The sequence below is a fragment of the Vulpes vulpes genome, chromosome 1 (assembly GCF_048418805.1).
Source record: "Vulpes vulpes isolate BD-2025 chromosome 1, VulVul3, whole genome shotgun sequence".
NCBI lineage: Eukaryota > Metazoa > Chordata > Mammalia > Carnivora > Canidae > Vulpes > Vulpes vulpes.
The window spans coordinates 8,028,424-8,054,994 of NC_132780.1; the positions used below are offsets into that span (position 1 = coordinate 8,028,424).

Here is a 26,571-nt window from a genome sequence, read left to right on the forward strand (position 1 = left end):
CGTTCCCGTGGAGACCGGCGCGAGAGGTGCCGGGAAAAGCGGAAGTCGGTGGTGGAAGCGTGGGCGGCCATTTTGAAACCGGGCAAGAGGGGCGGGACCGGAGCGGCCGAGTGACGGTTGACCGGTTTCAGCTAAGCGACTGGTACCGCGGGGCGGGGGAGAAGGGGGAGGTGCCTGGGGTCACCCCAGGAAGGGATGCGGGGGGCGGGGAGGGCAGAGAGAAGGGGAGGGAGGGGAGGAGGCGAAAAGGGGAGAGGCCAGAGAAAGGGGGGAGGAGTCGAGGGACCCAGCAGAGGAGGGGAGGGGCGGAGAAAGGGCGGGGCGACGGCCGGGGAGGCGAAGACGCGAGGAGATGAGCAGGGGCGGGGCTCCAGGAGGCGGGGCGCAGAGCCGCTAGCTGTCGGCCCGGGGCATGGAAAGGGGTCGCGACAAGGGAGAAGGGGGTCAGAAAGTGTCGCGGTTCGGGGGGAAGGTGAGGACCGAGCAGGCGCTGACCGACAAGGTAGCGCCCGCGTGGAACGAGGAAAAGGTGCAGGGCGGGGAGAAGGCGCGGAGCGAGGGGAAGGCCAGTGGCGAGGAGAGGTCCCGAGGCAATGAGGGGGCCTCTGAGGGGAAGGGACGTGGTTCTACGAAGGGGCGGGGTGAGGGGCAGGTTCGAGAACAGCTCTCCAAGGACCCGGCGAAAGGACGGGTCTTTAAGGGTCGGATCGAAGAACAAGGACGGGTCCAGGAGCAGGGGCGGGGCAAGGAGGGGAAGCCGAAGGCAGAGCCAGCTCCCGCAGAGAAACAGGGGCGGGGCCAGGGAAGGGGGCGGGGCATGGAGAGGGGCCCGGTCCAGGACCCAGAAAAGGGAAAGGCTAGATACGGGACCCGGTACCAGGGCAGCGCCCGGGCCAGGAGAAAGGGGAGATGCGAAGAGAAGTGGGAGGGCGGGGCAAAGGGAGGAGGCGGAACCAGGTGCACGTGCAAGTGCAAGTGCACGACCAGAGAAAGTAGCAGGATTGGGGAAAATAGATGGGGCATGGCCAAAGCAAGAAACAGAAACCGAGGCTGGGCCGAGAGTAGGAGCCGGATGCAGAGCAGAGGCGGAGCAAAGAACAGGTGTAGGGCAAGGTTAAGGGGTGAGGCGAGGAGGCGGGGCGAAAGTAGGCGCAGGGGCATGTCCAGGAGCAGCAGTAGAGGAGGGACCTGGAATATTAGTAGAAGTGGGGTCCCGAATAGGAGCAGATGCAGCATCTTGGTCAAGGGCGAAATCTGGAGCAGGAGCGGAGCCAGGAGCAAGAGCAGGGGCGGGTCCAGGAGCAAGAGTGGGGGCGGGTCCAGGAGCAAGTGCAGGGGCGGGTCCAGGAGCAAGAGCGGGGGCGGGTCCAGGAGCAAGAGCAGGGGCGGGTCCAGGAGCAAGAGCAGGGGCGGGTCCAGGAGCAAGTGCAGGGGCGGGTCCAGGAGTAAGAGCGGGGGCGGGGCCCGGAGCAAGTGCAGGGGCGGGGCCAGGAGCAAGAGCGGGGGCGGGGACCGGAGCAAGTGCAGGGGCGGAGCCAGAAGTCTGAGCAGAGGTGGAGCCAGGAGCCAGGGCTGGGCGAAGGGCAGGAACTTGGTAGGATCTCGGAAGGCTGCTCTCCCGCGCAGTCTGGCTCGCGGGTGTTGACCGCCGCGTTCTCCAGGTTCGAGCCACGTTTTGCGCTGCCCCGCGATGTACCCTGATGGCCTTGCGTGGCCGAAACTCCCGAGTCCTGCCGGCGCTGTGGGCACTACTGGCGGTGCTATTGGTACCGTGGAGGCTGTGGGCGATCGAGGATATCGAGGAGTGCACCTGGCAGGTTGTCCTGAACAAGTTTGAGACGGTAGGCAAGAACGGCATGAGCGACCGCTTCTTCAATCAAGAGCCCCTGGAGACAGTGGACAATGTGTTCAGACCGCTGGTGGATGCACCCACCGACCAGGATGAGGTGAGGGTACTGGTATCAGGTGACCGGGACAGGTCATAGAGCTGCACCCCACTCGGCTCTGGACATTTGCCCAACCTCTTCTTGCAGAAATACCTGAGCTTCCCATACTACCTGAAGATCAACTACTCCTGCAATGGAGAGGTGAGTGAGTGCAGCGGGGGTGGGCTCATTCTGCATGGCCCTCAGTTTCCCCAGTCTCTAACATTTAAAAAAAAAAGATTGATTTATCTATTTGAGAGAGAGAGAATGAGCAGGGGGAGGAGCAGAGGGGGAGAAGCAGACTCCCCGCTGAGCAGGGAACCTGAGGCAGGTTCTATCCCAGGACCCCAGGATCATGTCCAGAGCCCAAGGCAGCCACCTAACCGACTGAGCCACCCAGGTGCCCCAATCTCTAACATTTTAATAGTGGTGGTACTACCAGACCCTGGGGACCCTACAGATTCAAGAAGATTCCCAGTATCCCACCAGGCACATAGTAGGTGCTCAAGTAAGATGGACTTTTTGTGTTTTTTGCCATTAAAAAAATTGAGATGGGGTGCCTGGGTGGCAGAGAAGGTTGAATGTCTGACTCTTGGTTTTTGGCTTATGACATGATCTTGGGGTCCTGAGATCTAGTCCCACCTGTGCTCCACTCCCAGTCCACAGTCGGCTTGGGGCTCTCTTCCTCACTCTCTACCCCTCTCACCTTCCACTCTCTCCCTCTTTCTCTCTAAAACAAATAAATCTTTTTTTAAAAAATGAGCTGTAACTCATATCATAAAATTCACTATTTAAAGTGTACAATTTAATAGTTTTTAGTAAATTAATGAAGTTGTGCAACAATTACCACTCTCTAATTATACAACACGTTGATCATCCTAAAAAGAAACCCAGTACCCTCTTCCTTCAGCCTCTAGAGACCACTAACTTACTTTCTGTTCCTATGAATTTACTCCTTCTGGACGGTTCATATAAATGGAGTTGTCCAATAGGTAGCCTTTTGTGTCTGGCTTCTTTCACGTGGTATGTTTTCAAGGCTTGCCTATGCTGTACGTGTATCAGCGTTTCTCTTTTATGGATGAATAATATTTATGTGTAAGGAGGTGCTACATTTTGTTTATCCATTAATTGATGGACATTTGAGTTATTACCACTTTTTGGCTATTATGAACAATGCTGTTATAAACATATGTGTACAAGTTTTTGTGTGGACATAAGTTTTCAGCTCTCTTAGGTCAATACTTACAAATGGAATTGCTGGCTCAAACGTTAACTGTTTCACCTCCGAGGAACTGCCTGATTATTTTCCAAAGCAGCTGCACCATTTTCTATTCCCATTAGCAATGTGTGAAGGTTCCAGTTTCTCTACATCTTCACCAACACTTGTTCATCTTTCGGTTACAGCCAAAAGATGTGGGTGTAAGGTAGTATCTATTGTGGTTTTGAGTTACATTTCCCTCAAGACTCCTGACATTAAACATGTTTTCGTATGCTTACTGGTCACTTATCTTCTTTGGAAAAATATTTATTCAAATCCTTTGGGATCCCTGGGTGGCTCAGCGGTTTAACGCCTGCCTTCGGCCCAGGGCATGATCCTGGAATCCTGGGATCAAGTCCCACATCGGGCTCCCTGCATGAAGCCTGCTTATCCCTCTGCCTGTGTCTCTGTCTCTGTCTCTGTCTCTCTCTCTCATGAATAAATAAATAAAATCTTAAAAAAAAATCCTTTGCCAAATTGGGTTGTCTTTGTACTGTTGCATTGTAAAAATTTCTCTATATATTCTGGACACTGGTTCCTTGTCAGATGTATGATTTGTAAATATTTTGTCACATTCTATGTCGCAGGCTTGTCTTTTCACTTTTTTTAAAGATTTTATTTATTTATTCATGAGAGACAGAGAGAGAGACAGAGACACAGGCAGAGGGAGAAGCAGACTCCATGCAGGGAGTCCAATGCGAGACTCTATCCCAGGTCTCTGGGATCATGCCCTGAGCTGAAGGCAGATGCCCAACTGTTGAGCCACTCAGGTGTCCCGTCTTTTTACTTTCTTTTTTTTTTTAATTTTTTTAACTTTTATTTATTTATGATAGTCACAGAGAGAGAGAGAGAGAGTGGTAGAGACATAGGCAGAGGGAGAAGCAGGCTCCATGCACTGGGAGCCCGACGTGTGATTCAATCCCGGGTCTCCAGAATCACGCCCTGGGCCAAAGGCAGGCGCTAAACCGCTGCGCCACCCAGGGATCCTGTCTTTTTACTTTCTTGATGGTGTCCTTAAAGCACAAAGGTTTTATGTTTATTGAGGTGTAATTCACAGCCCGTAAAATAGCACCAAAGTTTTTAATCTTAATAGAGTCTAATTTATTATTTTTTTTCTTTTGTTGCTTATGCTTTTGGTATTGTTTAGGCCATGAAGATTTACTTCCATGTTTTCTTCTAAGAGTTTTTAAATTTTAGCTGTAAGTTTAGGTCTTTGATCCATTTTGAGTTAATTTTTGTGTATGGTGTGAGGTAGGGGTCCAACTTTTGCATGTGAATATCCAGGTATCCCACTGCCATGTGTATAAATGAATTCTCTTGGCACCCTTGTCAGAAATCAATTGACCATATTGTAAAGGTTTATTTCTAGGTATAATTCTATTCCATTGCTCTATATATGTCTGCCCATATGTCAGTATCACGTAGTCTTGATTCCTGTGGGTTTGTAGTAAGTTTTTGAATCAGGAAGTTTGAGTCCTCCAACTTTGTTGTTCTTTTCCAGAGTTGTTCGGGCTCAAGTAAGCCTTTTAAGGACAGTAGGATGTTGTGGTCTAAAACTGAAGTTCTGGAAGCAACAGACCTAAGTTTGAATCTGCCACTGACTGACATTTACTTGGAGGAAGTGTACCAGAGCATGATAGTTGATACTTTGGGCTCTGGAGCTAGGCTGCCTGGGTTCAAATCCCAGCTCTGCTACATAGTAATTATGATCTCTGGCAAATAACTTAACTTTTCTGCATTAAAATTTCCTCAGCCTTAACGAGGATTCAATAATCATCATACCCACTTCACAAAATGATTAAACATGTGTGAAGCACTTAGCACAGTGACTGGTTCATAGAAAGAGCTCAAGAATGCTAGCAATAAGTGTTGAGTGTCACCCTGGGCAGAGAGTTTTGCTCCAAGAACCTTCTCTCCTTATCTGCAAAAGTATGATAATAATACCTTTATCTGGACATTCAACACCTACAGTGAGTTAGATTCTTTTTGATTATTTGCTTACAATATGGGGGATTTTTTTTTTTCAATATGGGGGATTTAATGATTAACAGCATGGCTAGGTTTTTCTTATGGATTCAGACCAACAGGGAAGCTATCAGCTATCAAGTAAATACATAAAATCATTTCTGAAGAATGATTAGTGCAAAGAAGAAAACAAAATGTGATATATTAGAAAGGAAGGTGTTACGGCATGTTTGGGGGAGGTCTCAGAAGAGGGTTGAGCAGAGACCTGAGTGATAAAAGGGAACTGAGGAGATGGGGAAGGCACCCTAGGCCAAAGCTGAGGCTAGTGCGATGGTCCTGGAGTAGGACAGAAGCTACAGTGTGTGAGGAGGCATAAGTGAGGGCACAGTGGGAGGAGATGGGGCAGGGAGGTGAGGAGGGCTCAGGAACCAGGGTGAGGACTCAGTCTCTGCCCTGACTGGATGGAGCCACCAGGAGATTCTGACCCAGGTGTTCCCAGGCTCCCACCTGCTGTGTAGGGGGCAGGGTGGGGGCAGGGAGACTGTGAGGAGGCAGTCACGTGGTCTAGGCAGGAGTTGGGGGTGGACAGGACCAGGGCCACTGTCGCCCCTATGGGAGAGCCCTACCTCACTGGTGCCCACTGCTCTGTGGTTGAAAAATCCACAGGGCTCCTGGGTGGTCCAGTCAGTTAAACATCCAACTTTTGATCTCAGCTCAAGTCTTGATCTCAGGTTCATGAGTTCAAACCCTGTGTTGGGCTCCATATTGGATGTGGAGCCTACTTTTAAAAAAAAAAAAGAAAGATCCAGAGGTAGGGTGAAATTAAAATTGGTGTAGTTGCCATGGCTGAGGTGATAAAGGCCTATGCAAATGATCTGACTCATTATTATTTTTTAAGGTTTTATTTATTGGGACACCGGGGTGGTTCAGCGGTTGAGCGTCTGCCTTCAGCTTAGGGTGTGATCCCCGAGTTCTGGGATTCAGTCCCTCATTGGGCTCCCTGCATGGAACCTGCTTCTCTCTCTGCCTGTGTCTCTGCCTCTCTCTGTCTCTCACCAATAAATAAATAAAATCTTTTAAAATATTTTATTTATTAATTTGAGAGGGAAAGAGCATGAGCCAGTCAGGGAAGGGAGAAGCAGACTCCCCGCTGTTGGGAACCCTGTGTGGAGCCCAAGCACATGACCAAGATCATGACTCAAGCTGAAGGCAGACACTCCACCCGAGTCACACAGGTGCCCCTGGTCAGACGCCTTAAATCTCCGTCCCTGGTCTCACAGCCTATCCCCCACCCACAGTGGCTTGAGTGCTGCCTTCTCTTGAGGATGCCTCTGAGCCTTTGCTTATGCTGTTCCATACAGCTGGCCCACCCTTCTCCTTCCCTCCTTTCTTTTTCTTTTTTTTTTTTAAAGATTTTATTTATTTATTCATGATAGACACAGAGAGACAGAGAGAGGCAGAGACACAGGCAGAGGGAGAAGCAGGCATCATACAAAGAGCCTGACATGGGACTCCATCCAGGGTCTCCAGGATCACGCCCTGGGCTGCAGGTGGTGCTAAACCGCTGCGCCACCGGGGCTGCCCATCCTTCCCTCCTTTCATCTCCACTGTAAGCCTGCATGCCTGTCTCCACCCAGCCTGGGCCCTGGCATTTCTGGGAGGCTGGCAATCCCCCGCTACCCACCCCTGCCCCCTGTCAGCTGTCTTCTCTTGCACCTTCCCTGTTCCTTTCTGTGTATAACTGCCCCCTCCCACCCTCGTCCACAGGCTCCAGCTCCAAATCCTGGGACTGACAGGGGTAGCAGAGAGTCAGATTTCTGGACTCTCTGCTACCCCTTCATGGACCTGGGAGCCATGAAGTGAGGTATGAGGCCACTAGCAGCTCTGAGTGCCACTTTCCCACTTTGGCTCACCCCGTTTCCTGGTGCCTTCCCTACATCCAAGTCCTGCCTGAAGACAAATTGCCCAAAATGGTGATTTTGGCTTCCCAGGGACCATTTATGCTTACTTTATGGTTTGTGTTAAGGTTGCCCAACAAGTAACTTCAAATTTAGCAAGGTATTAGTACGTTAAATATGATATAGGATTTTTAAAAAGTATATATTAGTGGATGGCATCTGAATTCCTCTTAGGGAGACACATGTTTTTGAAAAAGGAGACTGCCTGGGATCCCTGGGTGGCGCAGCGGTTTAGCGCCTGCCTTTGGCCCAGGGCGCAATCCTGGAGACCTGGGATCGAATCCCACGTCGGGCTCCCGGTGCATGGAGCCTGCTTCTGCCTCTGCCTATGTCTCTGCCTCTCTCTCTCTCTGTGTGTGTGTGACTATCATAAATAAATAAAAAATTTAAAAAATATATATTAAAAAAAAAAGAAAAGGAGACTGCCTGTGGTGTGGAAGAGGGCTCCAGCCTCATCTCCTTCTGCGACCCCTCTCACCGCCCCCTCCCCCCATCCCCTGCCTGTCTCTCAGCCTGGCCTGTCCCCGCCCCAGCCCCCAGCCCCCAGGCCAGACCACTGTTTTCTCGCAAGGTGTCCAAGAGGCTGGGCTGCCAAAGGGAGGCTCAGGGTAGGGGAACCGGTGTCTCTCTTACGTACACACCCCTTGGGGGGGTCATCTTGCCTTCAGTCCTCCGAGGCCCAGGTCCGCAAGGGCCACCTGACAGGGCTGAAGCCCGTGGTGCTGGTGACCTTCCAGTCCCCAGTCAACTTCCATCGCTGGAAGATAGAGCAGCTGCAGATCCAGATGGAGGCGGCCCCCTTCCGCAGCAAAGGTGGGCCTGGGGCACACGTGGAGGGGCCACGGCCTGGCGAGGGTGTGGGGAGCGTGCAGGGGGCCCCAGTGGGGTCTACGGCCTGGGGGAGGGACGTGGGGGGTTGCAGGGAGATCCCAGGGAGACTGTGGCCTGGGGGGCACTACTGGGAGACCCCGGCAGCCTGAGTGCCCGCTGCCTACGGCAGACGAGTGCATCGCAGAGGAGGTGTGTGTCATGAGCTGGTACACACCCATGCCCATCAAGAACGGCAGCGTGGTCATGCGTGTGGATGTCAGCAGCAATGGCCTGGGGCCCTTCATTCACGATAAAAGGTGCCTTTTCCCAAGCCTGGGATGGGTGGTGGACTCCGGGAGGGCCTTCCTAATCTCCAGATCCCCAGAGAAGCCAGGAGGAGACCCAAGGGAGGGAAGCCGGTGGGGGGTGTGGAAGCGGTCACCCTCACCTGTGCTTGCCCACACCTTCTGCCAGGTTTCAGGTAAACATCAACGGCTTCTTGCAGAGACAGCAGGACGACACACTGCAGTTCACCGTGGGAAATGAGGTGAGGGGCCCAGACAGGAGAGAAACAAGGTAGAAAATGAGGGTGAGGGGATCCCTGGATGGCTCAGCAGTTTAGCGCCTGCCTTTGGCCCAAGGCGTGGTCCTGGAGTCCTGGGATCGAGTCCCGCATCGGGCTCCCTATGTGGAGCCTACTTCTCTCTGCCTGTGTCTCTGCCTCTCTCTTTGTGTCTCTCATGAATAAAAAAATAAAATCTTTTAAAAAGTAAAAAAAAAAAAAGAAAACGTGGGTGAAAGAACGTGGGCCAGGGTTATTTCCCAAACAAGTGGCAGACCTTACAGAGGGCTTGCTTTGGGCCAGGCCCCAGGTGAGGTGCTCCCCTAAATATGTGGTCACGTTCAGGCTTTACAGGGACCCCGTGAGGGAAGGTACTCTCACAAACCCATTTGCGGGAGGAGAACACTGAGGCCCTAAAGGGACGGAGCCATTTGCCCACAGTCTCCCAGCATGTACATAGGGAAAGGGACTTGAAACTGCGTCTAACTGACTCTTGCACATCCAGTCATTCATTCAGTGGGTGCAGTGCATTCATTCATTCAACGGGCACTGACTGAGCCCACGGTGTGGAGGACATACCAGGGACACACGGACAGAGCTAACAGACAGACAGCACACAGTATACACGATGTCAAGGGGATTCCAGAGTAGGTGAAAAGGTGGCAAGTGCTCCGCAGAGAGTGCAGAGTGAAGGGGCTCTGGCCTGGGCAGGGAAAGGATTGCATAGTCGATGGAAGGGTCAGGAAAGGCCTGAGAAGGTGGCCATTTGAGTCGCGTCCTGGAGTCGGAGAGGAGGGAAGCACGTTGGGTACTTGGGGAAGAGCATTTCATACACGGGGAACAGCCAGTGCCAAGCCTCACAGGTGGGAATGTGCCCGGTGAGTCTGGGAAGCAGTGAGGAGGCCCACATGGCTGGGAGAGAGTGAGCTGGGGGGGGCGGGTGATGGCACATGGGGTCAGAGAGGTGACAGGGACAAATTATATGTAGCCTCCCAGGTCAGAGGCGAGGACTTTGGTTTTTACCCTAAATGAGATGGAACCATGGGAGGGTGGGGGGAGTGGTGAGCAGCCCTCTGGCCACCCCCCCCATCCCCGGCCCCCCGGCAGATCTTCAATCTGATACCCCGGTACTTCGTGAATGTGCCATCGAGGCCCCTGTGGCACACTGTGGACCAGGCACCTGTGCTCATCCTGGGCGGCATTTCCGATGAGAAGTTTATCCTGCTTACCGACACCAGCTTCAGGGACTTCTTTCTCGTGGAGGTGAGCGGGACCCAGCAGGCAGTGTGCTGGCACCTCTTGTAGGGTACTGCAAAAATATGACCCCTAAAATATGCTGGGTCCTGGGGCCATGGAAAGAGTCCCTAAAGACATAGCAGCTCCCTCGAGGGACAGGTAGCAGGATGGGGAGACGCTCTGGCTTCAGATCCGGGTTTGGCCACCACCTGGCTATGTGACCTTGGGCCAAGTCATTTCACCTACCTGGGCCTCAGATTCCCCATCTGTAAAGTGTGAATAATCTTTATATTCACCTGCTAGAATCATTGTGAGTGTGGTATATAAGTTCACATCAGCTGGACACAGAATGAGTACTTGACAAAAACAAAAGCACAATGGCACTATGATACACCCAGCAAAATTAGCTAGAAGCCTTTCATACCATCTAACAGGGCCAGTTTACCCCAGTTGTTTAAAAATGTCTTAAAAATACATTTTTAAAGATTTTATTTATTCATGAAAGACACAGAGGCAGAGACGTAGGCAGAGGGAGAAGCAGGCTCCCTGCAGGAAGCCCAATGCAGGACTTGATCCCAGGGCCCCCCCGGATCACAACCTGAGCCAAAGGCAGACAACTGACCCACCCAGATGTCCCAAAAATGTATTTTTTATTTGAATAGAGTCAACACACAATGTTACATTAGTATCAGGGGTACGACATCGTGATTGGAGAAGTTTATACGTAGCGCTGTGCTCCCCCCAAGTGTAGCTACCGCCTGTCCACACATCACTGTTACAGTACCCCTCACTATGTTCCCTGTGCTGTGCCTTTTAGCCCCACGACTTACTCATTTCCTAACCAGAAGCCTGTATCGCCCACTCCCCTTCACCCATTTTGTGTATCCTCCCATCTTCCCCTCTGACCACCATCAGTTTGTTCTCTGTATTTATGGGTCTGATTCTGCTTTTGTTTGTTTCCTCATTTGTTTTTTTTTTTTTTAAGAGTCCACATATCAGGAAGATCATATGGTGTTTGTCTTTTTCTGTCTGACTTATTTCGTTTAGCATAACACCCTCTAGGTCCATCCATGTTGTCACAAATGGCAAGATCTCATTTTTTATGGCTGAGTCATAGTCCATTGGGTGTGCACACCACATCTTCCTTATCCATTCATCAGTTGGCGGACACTCGGGTTGCTTCCGTATCTTGGCTATTGTAAATAATGCTACAGTAAACATAGGGTTGCCTATATCTTTTCGAATTAGTGTTTTCATGTTCTTTGGGGGAAATACCCAGGAGTGAAATTACTGGATCATATGGTAATTCCACTTTTAATTTTTTGAGGACCCTCCATACTGTTTTCCATAACTGGCCACACCAGTGTGCATTCCCACCAACACAGCAAGAGGGTTCCTTTTCTTTTTTAAAATTTTATTTGTAAGCAATATCTACACCCAGTGTGGGGTTTGAACTCACAACCCTGAGATCAAGCGTCACATGCTCTACTGACTGAGCCAGTCAGGTGCCCCTGAGGGTACTTTTTTCCTCCACATTCTCCTCAACACTTGTTTCTTGTGTTGTTGATTTTAGTGACTCCGATTGGTATGATGTGATAGCTCCTAGGAGGTTTTGATTTGCATTTCCCTGATGATGAGTGATGTTGAGCATCTTTTCATGTGTCTGTTGGCCATTGTGTGTCTTCTAAACGTGCCTTTTCAAGTTGGTTTGAATCAGGATTAACATTGCGTTTGGTAAAGTCTCTTAATACTCACTCTCGGGACGCCTGGGTGGCTCAGTGGTTGAACCTCTGCCTTTGTTTGGCCCAGGGGGTGATCCTGGAGTCCTGGGATCGAGTCCCACATCCGGCTCCCTGAGTGGAGCCTGCTTCTCCCTCTGACTCTGTCTCTGCCTCTCTCTCTCTGTGTATCTCTCGTGAATAAACAAAATCTTTTAAAAAATTTTTCTTAAAAAAAAACCTCACTCGCTTCACCTGTAAGTCTGCTCCTGACTCCACCTTCTTCCCTTCTTCTATCAGCTTTCTTCAGTCAAATGGAGAAACCAGGCCTTTTGTCTTCTAGAATTTTGCTGCTTGCTTCTTCATGGAATTAACTTGTTCCTTTGACCCTATGGTAATAGTCTGCTCAGGCTGCCATAGTAAAATACCACAGACAATATGGATGAAAAAAAAATTATAGTCTTACAGTCCTGCAGGCTGGAAGTCCAAGAACTAGGTGTCAGGAGGGTTGATTTCTGGGGAGGCCTCTCTTCGGCTTACAAGTGCCTTCTCACCGTGTGCTCACACAGCCTTTTCTCTGTGCCTACAGGTGGAGAAAGAGATCCTTTGGTGTCTCTTCCTCTTCTCATGAGGACACCAGTCCAGTAGGATTAGGGGCCCATCCTTATGACTTCAGTGGACCTTAATTATCTCCTTAAGGGCAGGGTTAGGGATTCAACATATATATTGGGAGTGGGGACACAATTTGGTGCATAGTACCCCATAGAGTTATTGCCTATAAACTGGTACTGAACTCAAGAAGCTTGATTAAATGTAGATATTTTTAGGCAAGAATCCTTCATTAATGGTGCTCTCCCACCTTTAGTCTATGATATCACCAGTGTTAGTGATTAGTTAGTGAGATCAGATGGGGTCAGCCTGATAGCCAGTTGTGTTCAAGGTCAAATAGGGTTGTTAAAAATGTACCTTGGGGTGTGCCGGGGTGGCTCAGTCCACTAAGCCTCTGCCTTCAGCTCAGGTCATGATCCTGGGGTCCTGGGATCAAGCCCTGCATCAGGATCCCTGCTTAGTGGGGAGTCTGCTTCTCTCTCTCCCTCTGCTCCTCTTCTGCCCCCCTTCCCTGCTTGTGCTCTCTGCTGTCTCTCTCTCTCTCTCAAACAAACAAATAAAATATTTTTTTAAAAATGTGCCTTGGGCCAAGCATGAGATCTTTGGGACCTGTCTGTGGCCTGGGGAATCAAGATTGCTCTGCACTGTTGAGTATGCTGTGCATTGCCAAGCTCTCAGGAGCACACTGGCTCTGGCTTGGGTCATCTGCTTCCCTGGCCCATATTGGGGAAGTGTGGCCACACGATACTGCTTCACAGTGAGAGGGGAGGGTGCCCTGGGGGTGGCTGCCTGTGTCCAAGCAGTTGTCAGAGCAGGTGCCTCCCCACAAGGTGGGATGTGGGGGCTGAAGCCAAAGTGAACCTGCTCACTGTGGACTCTGCCTCCCTGCAGTTGAACATTGACAGTTGCTGGGTCGGCTCCTTCTACTGCCCTCAGGCCAGTTTTACTGCCACCATCTATGATGCCATTGCTACGGAGAGCACTCTCTTCATTCGGCAGAACCAGCTTGTCTACTATTTTACAGGCACCTATATTACCCTCCACGAGAGCAACCACGGCAGTGGTGAGGGGTCCCTGGCATCTCGGGGGGAGGGGTGGGTCCTGCCTGTGGGAGCCCCACAGAGGGCACCCCAGTGAACCCATCCACCGAAGCCCTGGAATTTCCATGAGTGGGGAGGGAGGTGTCAGAAGGACTTTCCAAGGTCCTTAATCATCACCGCCCACCCTTCATGGCCTTCTCCTACCCTCTGTATGTGGGGGTGAGGCTTTCCTCTGGACCTATGAACCAGCAGAGGGGAGAGGGGAGTGTGAGAGGGAAGGGAGGGAGCAGAAAGAGAAAGGCACGCGTGCACGCATGTGTGCATGTATGTGCTCGCACACATACACAGTGTCAGACAGAGAAAGACCTGCTAAGACACGTGCATAGCAAAAGAGAAATTTAGGGGGTTGGGAGAGTGGCATGGAGAGTCAGAGAGAAAGGCAGACCGAGAGAAAGTGGGATGAGCAGTTGGAGATGAAAAGGCACAAAGGAGACTGGTCGGAGAGGAAGAAGAGACTTTTGATTCAGCCTTATCTTTTAAATGCCACCCAAACCCTCCTGAGTCTCACCCCCACATCTAAATGAGAGATGTCATTTTATAGGGTCATAGAAACACGTATTATAACCTATATTTTATTAAGGCCTGTTCCTGACAGCTTCGTTTTTATCCCTTTCTTGCTTGGGACATTTGACAATAGGAGGAACCAAATCAAAATGGACTTAAAAAAAAAAACAAGCAACAACAACAAAATGGACTTAAGTCAAAGAAAAGGGTGTTTATTGGCTTAGATAGGTGAAAAACCCAGGAGCATTTTATTTCAGGTTCAGTTGGATCTAGGGGCTCATTGGAGCTTAGACAGGCCCCTCCTTGGGATAGCCATGGTGATTCCCCTCTTCACCTAGCTATTGCAGACTTTTATCCTCCCAAGGGGGCCCCAGGTAAGAGCATCTCTTCATTAGTAGTTGCAAGCTGGGACTGTCTCTGATTGGTCCAGCTTGGTCTTATGCTCAGTTGAAACCCATTGCTCTGGCTGGGGGAATGCAATCTGTACCTCATGGACAGAGTAAGAGTGAAGGAGATTTTCCTCAAAGGCAGTTGGGCCCTATGCCAGTGGCCCCTCAGACATCACACTGAATAGCCATTAAGGTCATGGAACTATGGATGGGGGTCAGGTCCCAGGTCTGGGTCTTAGGTTCCATCCTGGCCCCCACAGGGAGCTGGGTTCGTGTCCTGGCCAACGAGTGCATCAAGAGGCTGTGCCCTGTACATTTCCATAGCAATGGCTCAGAGTACATCATGGCCCTCACTACTGGCAAGCGGGAAGGCTATGTTCACTTTGGGACCATCACAGGTAAGGGTGGGAGGCCTTTGGCAGCCCAAGAGACCACTCCATACCCTCACACCTCCCAGAATTCCAACTTCTGGCCCTCATCCATCACCAGGTACCTTCAAGTGGGGTCCCAAGCTGGAGGTTGTCCTTGTGAGTGGGGATGGGTTTATGCATTTATAGGAGTAGGACTTGAGTGTGTTATATATATATTTCATGATGTGTTTGGTTTCAAAGCGCAGAAGCCCAATTAAAAAATAATTTAGGTATATTTGTATAAAGGGCTTATATAAATAAGAAGACCAGACTCTAACTTCAGGCATGGCTGGATCCAGGGGCCTACGGGTATATCAACAGGACTCTATCTCTTGGCAAGGTAGTGCATTGTGATTATAGCAGAGAGAGATCGCTTGAACACACCTAACCCAAGTCACCTGGGCTTTGGACAGGTGACTTAACCTCTCTTTTTGGTCTCGTTTTCCTCATTTGCAAAATGGGGCTAATGACGATACTAGTACCTGCCTCACTGGGTTGATATAAAGATTAAGTCGGCATGTATAAAGGTCCTAGAACAGTGCTAGGGGCATGGTGGGTGCTGTAAAAGGGCTTATTATCATGAGCCCTGAGATTTGGCTTCATTTTCAGGTAGAGACTCCTCTAGGGGTTGAAGATGGTCCCAGGACCTTGGGGCTCACATCTCCCACCAGTCTGAGTCATCCCCAAAGAATGAAAGCAGCCTCTTCCATTAGCTCTAGCATGAACCCAGGGTGTACTTTGGCCCATTCTGAATCAGTGCCCAGACCTGAGCCAGTTACTGTGACCAGCAACAGGCCCACAATGGTGGGCCAGGTGTGAGTGACTGGCAGGTCAGAGATGAGACCCACCCCCTGAAGTCCCACCACTAAGGGGGCAGGAGGTACTACACCCTGGTCAATCGGAGACCTAGTGGATACCAGATGGGCTGGGAAGGGTCTGAGCACGGACCTGCTCTGCTTCGCAGATGGCCATGTGTCCTTCCAGTTGCTGCCCAAGCAGCGGTCTGTGTGCGAAGGGATAAAAGGTACCTAGCTCCCAGAGGGATCTATGGTGGGCAGGTGGGGGATCAAAGGTGTGGGAGAGCAGGGAAGGGTGAGAGAGGTCATGGGAAGGAACAGTAGTGTCTGGGGAGGGGTGGAAAGTCACAGGGATAGGTGTGACAGTTACAAGAGACCATGGGGAAGGTGGGTCCAGTGCTGTTCTGGACCTCCTCCTTCCTGTCCAGTTGTCAACTGCTCCATAACCTGGGCCGTATTCATTGCTGATGACTACAATCTACTGATGCTGGTGGAGATCAAAGCCCCCCCCACCAGGAACTATTTCCAGGTGGTCAGCTACGACCTGGGTAATTGGGATGCTGTGGGGGCTGAGTGGGAAGGGGCAGTATTGTGAACTTTGTGCCTGTCTGTGGGGTCTGTGCTCAGCAGACAGTGGGAGGGAAATGTTCCTCACATCACTCTTGGGTAAAGGGGTAGTGGTGGAGAATGGGCTTGGTGGGACGAAGAAACAGGAGAAACAAATATGACTGGAACAGAGGGAAAATATGGTGGGAGGGAGATTGAAGAGGTGAGCAGAAGCCAATCTGGAAGGGCCTTGTGGCTCACAATAAGGAGGTTTATTATTTAATTTAATTTAATTTAATTTAATTTAATTTTATTTTATTTTATTTTATTTTATTTTATTTTATTTTATTTTATTTTATTTTATTTTATTTATTTTATTTTTGTCTGAACAGAGAATAGGGCTGCCATGTACAGTTGTATAGACCGTGCACTGTACTCACTAGCCAAGAAGTCAGAGGAGGAAGTCGTGTGCTCTAACATATTCCCATAAAGAAACTCTAAGGGCTAATAGGCCCAAATCAGAAACCACTGGAGGGTTTTTTGGAGGGTTTGGGAAGCTGGTGACTTACCCAGTTTCAGATTTTGAAAGCTCAGAGCCTCAGAAGATTTTGCTGTGTTCTCCCCGCCTGTAGTCCGTGATAACCTGGTCATCCTCTACACCATCCCGGAATTCATCCCTGATGGTAGGTAGGGAAAGCAGGGGCGGTCTCAAAGGTGGATGAGGGCCAAGAGGGGCCCAGGTGACCCTTCCCTCACTTCTTTGTCCACTTTGCCTCTTTCCCAACTAGCTCGTGGCCTGGAGTTTCTGATGATCCTAGGAACAGAGTCTTATACCAACTTCCCAATGGTACCCAAGGGCATGTTCTACAACCCGTATAAAAACCTGCTGCTCATCTGGGGCAACTTCCTCCTGCAGAGGTGTGGGGCTGGGCCTATATGTTCTGTTTCTGGTCCCATCAGGGTGGGGGCCCTTTCTGGAGTCCTCAGGTTTTGAGAGCATGCGCAAGTCCAGAAGTTATCAGAACTGTGATGGGGGAAAAGCGGGCTGGGGTGGTCAGGGCTGGGATGGGGATGCTGACATTTCAATGAAACCCGATGTAAGGACCCAACTTAGGCGAAGGGCATCGTCAGCGGGAAAGGTTAGGACACTCTGCACTCCTCGGGAGCTTAGCCGGCTCCAGGGGCTGTTGGCAAAGTGCTAGGTTGGCCACATGCTCCTGTCTACAGGTGGGCAGGTCACCCAGGCTTTCCTGTGTGTTCTCACAAGGCTAGCAGAGAACTGAGTAAATGGGTCATGTTAGGGGTCTTGGGATATGTTAGGCCCGGGGTTGGGGGAAGCGGATATCCTGCGGGGACTTTGCCTGGGTCCCTAGCTCCCATTTCTGCCTGTGCAGCTACAACTATGAAAATTTCATCTACCTGGCGGATTTCCCCAAGGAGGAGTCCATTAAGTACGTGGTCAACTCATTCCATGGGGACATGGCTATTGTCACAGAGACTGAAGAGGTAGGCTGCCCTGCTTCTCTCCCGTCTCCCTTCTCCCCCTGTCAGGGTAAAAGGGTTCAGGGGAGGAAACATCCTCAGGGATCCCAGAGGAGGGCAACAGAAGCTCCATTTATAGCAGAGCACCCTGGAACTCAGAAGTTTATTTGTCCCCAGTCTTTTGGCAGAGTGAGAGTCCTGATCTGATTTCCACAGGGGGCCCTCTTTCATTCCGTCCTGTGGTTCACTTCATAAACATTGAGCACTTACTGTATAGCTGACCCCATGCTGGGGATACACTGGTGACTGAGTCAGCTCTGGACCTCACCCTCACAGGGCCACAGTCCAACTGGGAAGACCGAGTCTTTCCCAGAAAGTGATAGTTCAGAGTAGTCAGGGCTGCAGGGTGGCGGGGGGGGGGGGGGGGAGATAGTACCTATAGAAGTTCAGAAAGGGCATGCAGTTGAACTTCCTGTTCAGTCTGGGGGTGTGTGTGTATCAGGGAGGGCTTCATAGAGGAGGCTGCATGGAGGAGGGACATCCTGAAGGCTGGAAAGGCTCTTCCCGGCTGAGTCTCAGAAGGGGATGAGGTCTTGAGTCAAATGTGTTGTGGGGTGGGCATCAGTGCAGAGATGGGAAACTGAGACCAAGGGGATGGTGAGATCCTGGTGGGTGCAAAGAGTGAGGAGAAAATAGGGTGTGCTCCTGGGAATCCTGGCCTGGAGGGGTGTATGTATTAGGGACGCTTCAGTTCAAGTAATAGCCACTCAAGCTGACTGAAACCCTAAAGATGTTTATCATGGCGAGTGGGGGCTGGAAGCAGAGGCGGGCGGGCTCTGGGAAGTAGGTATGTGAGCTCACCTGGTCCCGGATGGGGACCACCCACCTCGAGCCTCACCTCCAAGGTACCGGACCATCGCTCCACACAGAGGGAGACGTGGGGTCACACACACACACACCCGCTGTGACACCTGCAGATCTGGTACCTCATGGAGGGCAGCTACCGGATGTACAAGCTCTTCCCATCCAAAGGCTGGGGGATGTACATCAACCTACAGATGATGCACCAGTCCTCTCTGTACACCTCCAATGAAACCATGGTCACCCTCTTCTACGAAGACAGCAAACTATACCAGGTGCAGGGCTTGGGGGGGGGGGGTCACGGGAGACACCGGGGAACCACAGGGTGGCTGCCTGACCTGGCCCTGCCTTCCCACCGCAGCTGGTGTACCTTATGAACAACCAGAAGGGCCGGCTTGTCAAGAGGCTTATGCCGGTGGAGGAGCTCCTGATGTACCACCAGCTCAGCGATCACTACCTCTTGCATCAGCAGGGGTGAGAAGATGCTGGGCCACACAAGTAGCCGGGGTTTCTGGGGCTGCAAGGACGAAAGCCCCTACTCCGAGAGGGAGATGAAGGCATCCCCAGTGACCACCTCAGGGCTGTGATGGAAGCCCATGGAGGCTCAAGGGAGGCGCCTGGTGGACACTGGGGGAGGTGGGTGCCTCCGGGAGAACTTCAGAGAGGAAGAGATGCATGAGCTGTGAGCTGAAGGGGGAAGAAGAATTAGCCAGGTGGTAAGATGGAGAAGGGGTTCCGGGAGGGGGTGAGGGGGTGGGGGTGGGCGAGCCACAGGTGCCCAGGTCTTGGGGAGGAAAGCAGATGGGTGTTCAAGACTGCGAGAAAAGTAGAGCCGCAGAGCGCGCTGCTCGCGTCAGCGTGCACAGACGAGCCTGGTGATCGCAGGGAGGAAGCCGGGCCTCATCTTGCCTCCTGGGGAGCCCTGATGTGCTGAGGGAGGGACGCAGGGCCTGACTTTACTGCAGTAACGCTCCTTCTGGTGACCTGCAGAAGGGCCTGGGAGAGGAGGCAGGCGGGAGAGGAGAGGAGGCAGGCCGGAGAAAGCGGAGGTGGAAAAGGTTGGTGGGGGGCAAGGCCTAGGGTGGGGTCCCCAGCTCTAGTCTGACGGACCCAGGGACTCCAGGGGAATTGTCCAGGGGCACCAGGGGCTGAGGCTGAGGCCACAGGTCAGGGCTGGATTAGACTGGACTAGGCAGCAGCGCAGAGGTTGGGAGGAAGGCCTGGGGGTGGGGGTGGGGGTGCGCCTGGGGCGTTAGAGTCAGAGCCCCCCTTCCCCCCAGGAACCAACTGACGCTCGCGTTCACCAACTTCTGCCCCTTCACGGTGATACGCCTGCGGGACCTGCCCAACCCGCAGGTCTACACCCGCCAGGAGCGCTACCGGGCGCGCCCGCCGCGCGTGCTGGAGCCCTCGGGCTTCCACGACGAGAACTCGCTCGCCGTCTACCAGGGCCTCATCTACCATCTGCTTTGTCTGCACTCCGAGTACCTCAAGGTGGGCGCCCGGGGCGGGTCTGATGGGAGACGGGACTGAGGAGGCCCAGCAGGCAAGGCCCGCGGGCCTCGACGGCACCGGTAGAGGCTGCAGCGCGGCGGAGCTCGCCTGGGAGAGTCGCGGCGAGGGGGGCTGGGGCGCGGCGAGCAGGGCTTGGGAGACGCGGCTTTGGGAGGGTGGCTGTTGAGCGGGACGTAGGGCTTGGGGGCGGGCCAGGGTCTGTTGGCTTTGGCTTGGGGTTAGGGTTAGGGGCTGGGCAGGCCACCGGCGGGGCTGCCTCCGCACCCCACTCACCCTGCCGGCGTCCCCCAGCCTTACGCGGACCCGGTGCACGACTCCACCTGGCGCTGGTGGAAGAACAAGAAACTGAACCAGGTGCGTGGAGAGGGTTGGGGGTCGGGAGAGCGGCGGCGTCCCCGCCGGGGTCCGACGCTGCCGCATCCGTCCCCCAGGATTACTACTTCTATCTGGCCAGCAACTTGCAGAGCGCGAGCAACGTGTACATTGACATGGCCAGCTACGAGAAGATCTACGACCTCAAGGCCAAGCACGAGCTGCCCGAGCGCATCTTCCTGGACAAGGGCACCAGCTACAGCTTCTCCGTCTTCTTGACCGTCCGGGGCCACTCGATCAACTTCCAGGAGCGCGGTCTGTGGGCGAGGCCGGCCTGGAGCCCGAGGGGCCCGGGGGCGGGGTCTGGGGAGCGGGGGAGCGTCCCCGGCCGAGGCCCTGACCCCTCCTGCCCTTGTAGTGCTCGCCGCTGTGGACCTGGGCAGCAAAGTGGATCTGGGAGTGGTGCTGGCCGACCCGGGCTGCCTGGAGGCGGAGGTGAAGGAGGAGGTGCTCACTAATCGCAACTCGGTGCTTTTCTGGGTGAGATAAAGCGGAGAGGGGGTGCCGAGGTGGGAGGCGGAGCTACCTGGGTCGGGACCGTTAGAAGGGGCCCCCACCCCTCCCCCGGGTCCCCCGGCAGGTCTCTTGACGCTTTCATTTCTATCCCCCATCCCAGGTTACGCTCAGTGATAAAAGGTCTTGCTTCGATCAGGGCATTAGTGGACATCACCTCTTGAAGACCTCCATGTTGGTGAAGGTTCGGTCCAAGCCTGGAGGGGAGGCCCGCGGGGGGAGGGGGAAAGGGGGTGGGGTGGGGGGCGACCATCCTCACATGCTCCTTCCCGCAGGTGGTAGGCACGGTGGGCCGCTGCTTCCAGAACACACACCAGGGACCCCGCATGCAAGTATTGGACCTTGGGGTACTGGGATGGGCCCTGTGTTGGGAGGGAGGGGATTAGGTCGAATCTCAACACTGCTGATTCTGATTACTCGCCCCGGAAATCCCACTAGTGCATTCATAATTTCTTCCTTTTCATTCACCCACCCACCCACCCACCCACTCCTTTCGTCCATTCATGTTTGCCTTTATGGTTGTGTACATTGCACCCATGCTTTTATGTCCCTTCTAATATATTTCTGCAGGGGAAAGTAAAGCATCTGTGACATAGGACTTTTTGTTCCTAATTGGCACGAAGCGGGCCATGTCAAAAGAGTTCAGGGGGTTATGGAGAGAATGGCTCTGTTTCAAAGTCCAGAGACAACAGGATGTCGAGATGGACTGGCTGTGGGTGTGAGCAAAAGAGAGGTTTCCCGGGCGAGGCTTTTATCCTGAACATGGAGAGATGAGGTGCCATTAACCAAGATGGGTTGTGGATAGACTGAATCTGGGGTGTCCATTGGACTGCCCAGTGAGTGAGTGGCTGATAGGTGTAAAATCTTGGGCCCAGGCCTAGCAGGGGGAGTGCTTAATCTCTGGCCATCAGCACCTCTCCACAGTCACAGTCAAGCCCAGGCCATGGTCTGTGGATGCCCACATCCCTTTGACAATTGGATGAAGCCTTTGGGCCCTACCCCTGAAAGGGGCCTGAAGCTGTTCATCCTGAAAACAAGGTCATAGGAATTCCCTGGTTCCTAACCCCCATCCTGGGCTCGACTTCCCTCCTATATCCCAGGCTCCTCCCAGATCTATTATTTGACGGGCCCAATCTGAGCCCTGTGCAGTCCACCTCTGAGTTGGCCTCTCCGTGGGTGTAGGTGTTAGTGATTTTGTGTGTCTTTTTCTGGAGGCAGCTGGAACCAAACTCCCAGCTCCCACTGCAGCTCTACCACTTCAGATGTGGCTTCGGATAATTAATAAATGGCTGGACTTCCCTGTGCCTGATTTTTGCCATCTCTGTCATGGAGATATGAAGAGTCTCTACCATACAAGGCTCGCTTTTTTGAGGATTAAATTTGAGTCTGAAGCGCTTAGAACATCACCCAGTGCTTTGACACATGCATAAATGCAGTTATTAGAGTATTGTTTTAATGATAATAATGATCATATGGCAATGGTGAGGGTGAGCCTGGCAGGAAGAGGTGGTGTGTGTGGGAGGAAGGGTGTCTCCCCGGCCCTGCCATCCAGTGTAAAGTTTCTCCTCCCACTTAGGGCAACTTCATGGTGCCAGTGCTCATCGGCTGCCCCCTAGGCAAGCGCCTGGCATTTGACATCACCTACACGCTAGAGTACAACCGCCTGCAGAACAAGCACTACTTCGACTGCGTGAATGTTGACCCCGAGATGCCCTGCTTCCTCTTCCGTGACAGTGCGTGTCCAGTGCCCTCACCTCATTTGTTCACTGTCCTCTGTCCCCACCACTGGGCCCGCCTTCCCTCACTGCTCACTCAGTTCCTCACTCATCCTCTGCTCTTCCCTTTGGTCTTCTCAACTCTCCTTCCTCCCCTCTCCATCCTCCTAATTCTGAGGCTAATTTCTTCTCCTCCTGACTCCCTCCAACCCCACAGTCTTCTACCCTTTCTTCTTGATCCAAGATCTGGTGACAGGAGATTCGGGCAGTTTTCAGGGCAGGTAAAGACATAGCCAAATCAATGCCTGACGGGAGTTTGGTTGGCAGGGAGGGAGTGGGTAGGGGGATAGAGTACGGAGCGGTAGAGGTGAGGCAGGACTCTGGATCCTGAAGCCAGTCCATGTGCCCCTCTGCACCTGGCAGCTACGTGCTCAAGGTGATAGGCGGCGGGCCCACGATGGACACCATCAGGGAATACAGCGAGGAGGAGATTTACCGCTTCAACAGCCCATTGGACAAGTAATTCCTGTGGGACCCTGCCCACAATCTGCCCTCTCTTCCCTGCAGACCCCTCTTGCTTCCCAGCCACGGACCACATGCTCACCCACAAGCACCACTCACCTGGTATCTCAGCCTCCTAGGATAGCACAGATGCTTGCCCTACCCAGGCTGAGGCCCCACCCCTCCCTCTGCTCCTTACCCCCAACTGTTCATACTGTAGGCCTCTCTACACCTGCCTCCTACCTGCCAAGGACCACCCCCACACCACCCCCACCCCCACCCTGCCCTGAGGTTACTCGGTCCTGTGCAGGACTCAGAGCCTCATCTGGACCACCAAGAACACAACGACCACCAAGGACCCAGCCTTCAACATCATGACCCACCAGAGTTTGGGCATCGAGTGAGTGCATGGCCTGCCTGCTGGTCCCCTTATCCCCCACCTGTCCACAGTCTGCCTGGGCTGTCATCCCTTCTCCTCAGGGAGACCTCTTGATCCTCAAGCCAGACTGACCACCTTAGTGTTCCTCAAGTGGCTGACTCTTAGTCTTTCTTCAGGCCTTAATTCAGATGTCCCTTTGTCCGAGGGGACATTCGTTCCCATGTCCTCCTGTGCTTCTCCTGTTCTCACCCTCGCCTCTCTATACTTGTGCCTCCCCAATCCCAACCTGCCCTCTGGGCTGTTACTCTCGTGGGGTCTGTATGCTTATACATCCAGGTCCTGATAGCCTAAACACAGTATTTGTGAATGAGACAATGAATGAATTCATTCACTTACTCATGGTAGGCATTTATTGACATTTGAGTGGAGGTCATAATGAATAAAACAATGGAGGAACAAATTATTATTATTTTTTATTTAAAAATTTTTTTTAAAGATTTCACTTATTTATTCATAGACACAGAGGGAGAGAGGCAGAGACACAGGCAGAGGGAGAAGCAGGCTCCCTGCAGGGAACCCAATGTGGGACTCGATCTCGATCCTGAGTCTCCAGGATCACACCCCAGGCTGCAGGCGGCGCCAAACCGCTGCGCCACCGGGGCTGCCCTGGAGGAACAAATTAGTATGAAGGGGCTCAATAACTATTTTTGATTCAGTGAAAGGAAGATAACAGTATCATGAGCAAATGAAGGAGGTGAATGAATGAATGGGGCAACCAACTTGCACCTAATCAGTATTCAACTTGTATTTATTGAATAAATGAATAAAGGAAAGCATAAATGAATGGAGATGTGACTTTGTACCTAGTAGGTACTCAAGGTATATTTGTGGGATGAAGAAATGAAGGCAGCAAGGAATGAAAGAGGAATTGGCAAATGATAGACATATACTCCATAATCTAGATGAATGCATCGTAATGGAGGAATTGACAGATGGAGATGGTAAGGCAGGAGGACATGAATGAGTAAACAGCCTGTCACATGGGTAGACATGGAGTCAGCCTTATTGGATGAATGAATGAAGGAGTGAATCAGGGAAGAAGGGATGAGATTGCATCTAGTTGGTGCTCACCCAGTTTGTGGGCTGGAGGGGGAGATCAGAGATTGGCACATGCTAGGCATGATGTGTAGCACATTGTCTGAACTTGGGTCCCCAGGTGGCTGTGTCTGAGGAACTCCCCATGCCATGACACCATTCCCCATACCATCTTCGCCCCTGAATTCTTCTTCAAGGTGTTGGTGAGCAACAGGTGAGCCAGGCATGGCACCCAGATAGAGTTGGGGGTTCCTATGGGATGCCTGACTCCTCCCCAATACTGAACCCCATCTCAACCCCCAGAGGTGTGGACAAGAGCACATACTGTGACTACCAGCTCACCTTCCTGCTGCATATCCATGGGCTCCCACTCAGTGCCAAGCGGGCACTCTTGATCCTCATGGTGAGTGGATACCCAGGAGCTTCCCTGTTAGGGGAATGGGGCTCTCAGGCTGCCCACCCATGCCTGTTGTATGGTGTCTCCAGGTGTCATCCAGCGTGTTTATTGGCCTGGTGATCCTCTATATCGTCTTCTGCCTCCTGCTGCCTGTTGTGGTGAAGGCCTGCAACACGCTCCGCTGGAAGATAAACAATATCATCACATCGGAGTCCTACTACACCTACACTTCCCCTTCTAGAATCTTTAGTGGGACATCTGAGACCAAATCCAAGGTCAGCTCCAGGGTCAGCTCCAGCGTCAGTTCCAAAGTGGTGGAGGAGAAAGAGGAGGCCCCTATGGAAACCTCGAAGAAGCGTTCTATTACCTGAGCCTCTTGCCTGCCCACCCCCAACCAGTGCTCTCCCCTTACTTCCTGCACCATCTTGGAAATGCAACTATCCTCCGTCCCAGGCATTTTTTTTTTTTTTTGGTTTTGCTTCAATTTTCACTTCTCCTTTACACTTAAATCCTCATTTCAGGACCAGCTATGGGCCCCTATAAGGGCTCATGTTCAGTTAGTTTGTACCACACAGCCATATGGGTCATTAAAATCAAAATCCTTCTGTGCCAGTTGGTAAATAGCAGCTTCTCTGTGTACCTGCCAACTCTGCCCCACCCTGGGCTGCCCCAACCTCCCTACAGCCCAGTAAGGACTTCTATGACCCAGGCCTGCTGCTGTGGCCTACAGTACATTCTGATTGTTCAGTGCCCAGGTTTAGTACCAGTCATTAAATATTTTGAATTTCCATACCTATCTAGCGTCTAGCTTAAGGAAAGAACTCTAGAGAGAAGGCTTTTTTTTTTTAGTTGCAAGTAGCAAAAATTTCATTCAAATGGCCTGCATAGAAGTGGTAATTTATGGGCTTTAATATAGGCTTCAGGCATAGTTTGATCCAGAAGTCCTCAATGTCTACAGGATGTTGGCTCCATTTCACTGTAGCTTTCCTTGACTTGCCTTCCTCTGAGTGTGGTCTCTAACGTCAGGCCAGCCCCCTTCACAGCCTGAGGCTGCTTGTCCACATATCTTATTGTCCATAGAAAGGGCTGGAGTCCAACATTCCCAGGCAAGTCCTGTCAGTCACTTTGATTGGATGGGGGAGGATCCTGAGCTCACCCCTTCACTACTCACACTGCCAGAGTTAAACCAATTGAGTTCACCCCTGGAGCTGAGGGCAGTCCTACCCAAATCTCTTGATTATGTGTGAGGAAGGACAGTCTTTGTAAGGAAAATGTGCTGTCAATAAGGGGGAAGGCTGAAAGGCAATAAAAACCAGCCCCCCCCCAAACACACCTTGTACACTACCCACTGTCCACGTAATAAGCTTAGCACCAGTCCCCCACCAGAGATCTTGGGTGAAATGACTATGGAGGTTCTCTAACCACTCTCCTCTATATACTCTCCTACTCTGGGAGTAGAGACCCAGGGGACACAAACTGAGGGGACATCAGGGCAGACAGCTGGACCAGCTTGTCCATAATGACATAGCTCCAGAGCAGGCAAGGGTGCTGAGGTCATGTTTTGATGCTTGGATATTACCAGAAGAGTACTCAGAGCTGAGAGGCCAAAGGACATGGCTCAATGTAGAAAGATGCTCCTGTAGAGGACAGCTCAGGACTGGAGCCAGAGACCCCAGGGAGGCAGTAGGCCAGAGACCTAGACAGAAGAGGATGGGGCTAAAACTAAAAAGCCCGGTGTAGGGAGGGGAGGAGGCAGCAGATGGGAGAGATGCTCAGGAGGCCTAGTGAACAGGCCATGGGGCTGGAGGACCATGAAGGGAGTAGGAACAAAGGAGGCATTTAAGAAAAGATCCAAGGCTGGAGTGCCTGGGTGGCTCAGTTGGTTGAGCATCTGACTCTTGATCTTGGCTTAGTCTTCATCTCATGGTCATGAGTTTGAGCCCTACACTGGGCT

At 52.1% G+C, this 26,571-nt stretch overlaps 1 protein-coding gene across 2 annotated transcripts; it reads left to right on the top strand.

The window, feature by feature from the left end:
• The first annotated feature begins 372 nt into the window (after positions 1–372).
• On the top strand, positions 373–25,407 carry CATSPERG (cation channel sperm associated auxiliary subunit gamma). Of its 2 annotated transcripts, XM_072752543.1 has the most exons (29): positions 373–472; positions 1,662–1,946; positions 2,034–2,087; positions 7,775–7,919; positions 8,107–8,233; positions 8,391–8,463; positions 9,586–9,741; positions 12,933–13,104; positions 14,295–14,432; positions 15,409–15,468; positions 15,670–15,789; positions 16,420–16,470; positions 16,576–16,705; positions 17,182–17,293; positions 18,247–18,405; positions 18,492–18,604; positions 19,411–19,624; positions 19,937–19,999; positions 20,077–20,272; positions 20,376–20,497; positions 20,634–20,714; positions 20,806–20,862; positions 22,107–22,263; positions 22,463–22,526; positions 22,669–22,764; positions 23,057–23,146; positions 24,342–24,434; positions 24,524–24,623; positions 24,707–25,407. In XM_072752543.1, exons 1-29 carry the CDS (start codon positions 413–415, stop codon positions 24,986–24,988), a joined length of 3,570 nt encoding a protein of 1,189 aa, XP_072608644.1. In that variant the 5' UTR covers positions 373–412; the 3' UTR covers positions 24,989–25,407. The 2 variants fall into 2 exon arrangements, with proteins under 2 accessions (XP_072608644.1, XP_072608651.1); XM_072752550.1 differs by lacking the exons at positions 7,775–7,919; positions 8,107–8,233; positions 8,391–8,463; positions 9,586–9,741.
• The last annotated feature ends 1,164 nt before the right edge of the window (positions 25,408–26,571 follow it).

Bases quoted from the DNA above. Each gene is read 5' to 3' on its own strand.
- CATSPERG (XM_072752543.1), top strand. From the start codon at position 413: ATGGAAAGGGGTCGCGACAAGGGAGAAGGGGGTCAGAAAGTGTCGCGG. The intron at 7,920-8,106 runs GTGGGCCTGGGG...TGCCTACGGCAG, and splicing joins GGCCCCCTTCCGCAGCAAAG to ACGAGTGCATCGCAGAGGAG. The intron at 9,742-12,932 runs GTGAGCGGGACC...GCCTCCCTGCAG, and splicing joins GGGACTTCTTTCTCGTGGAG to TTGAACATTGACAGTTGCTG.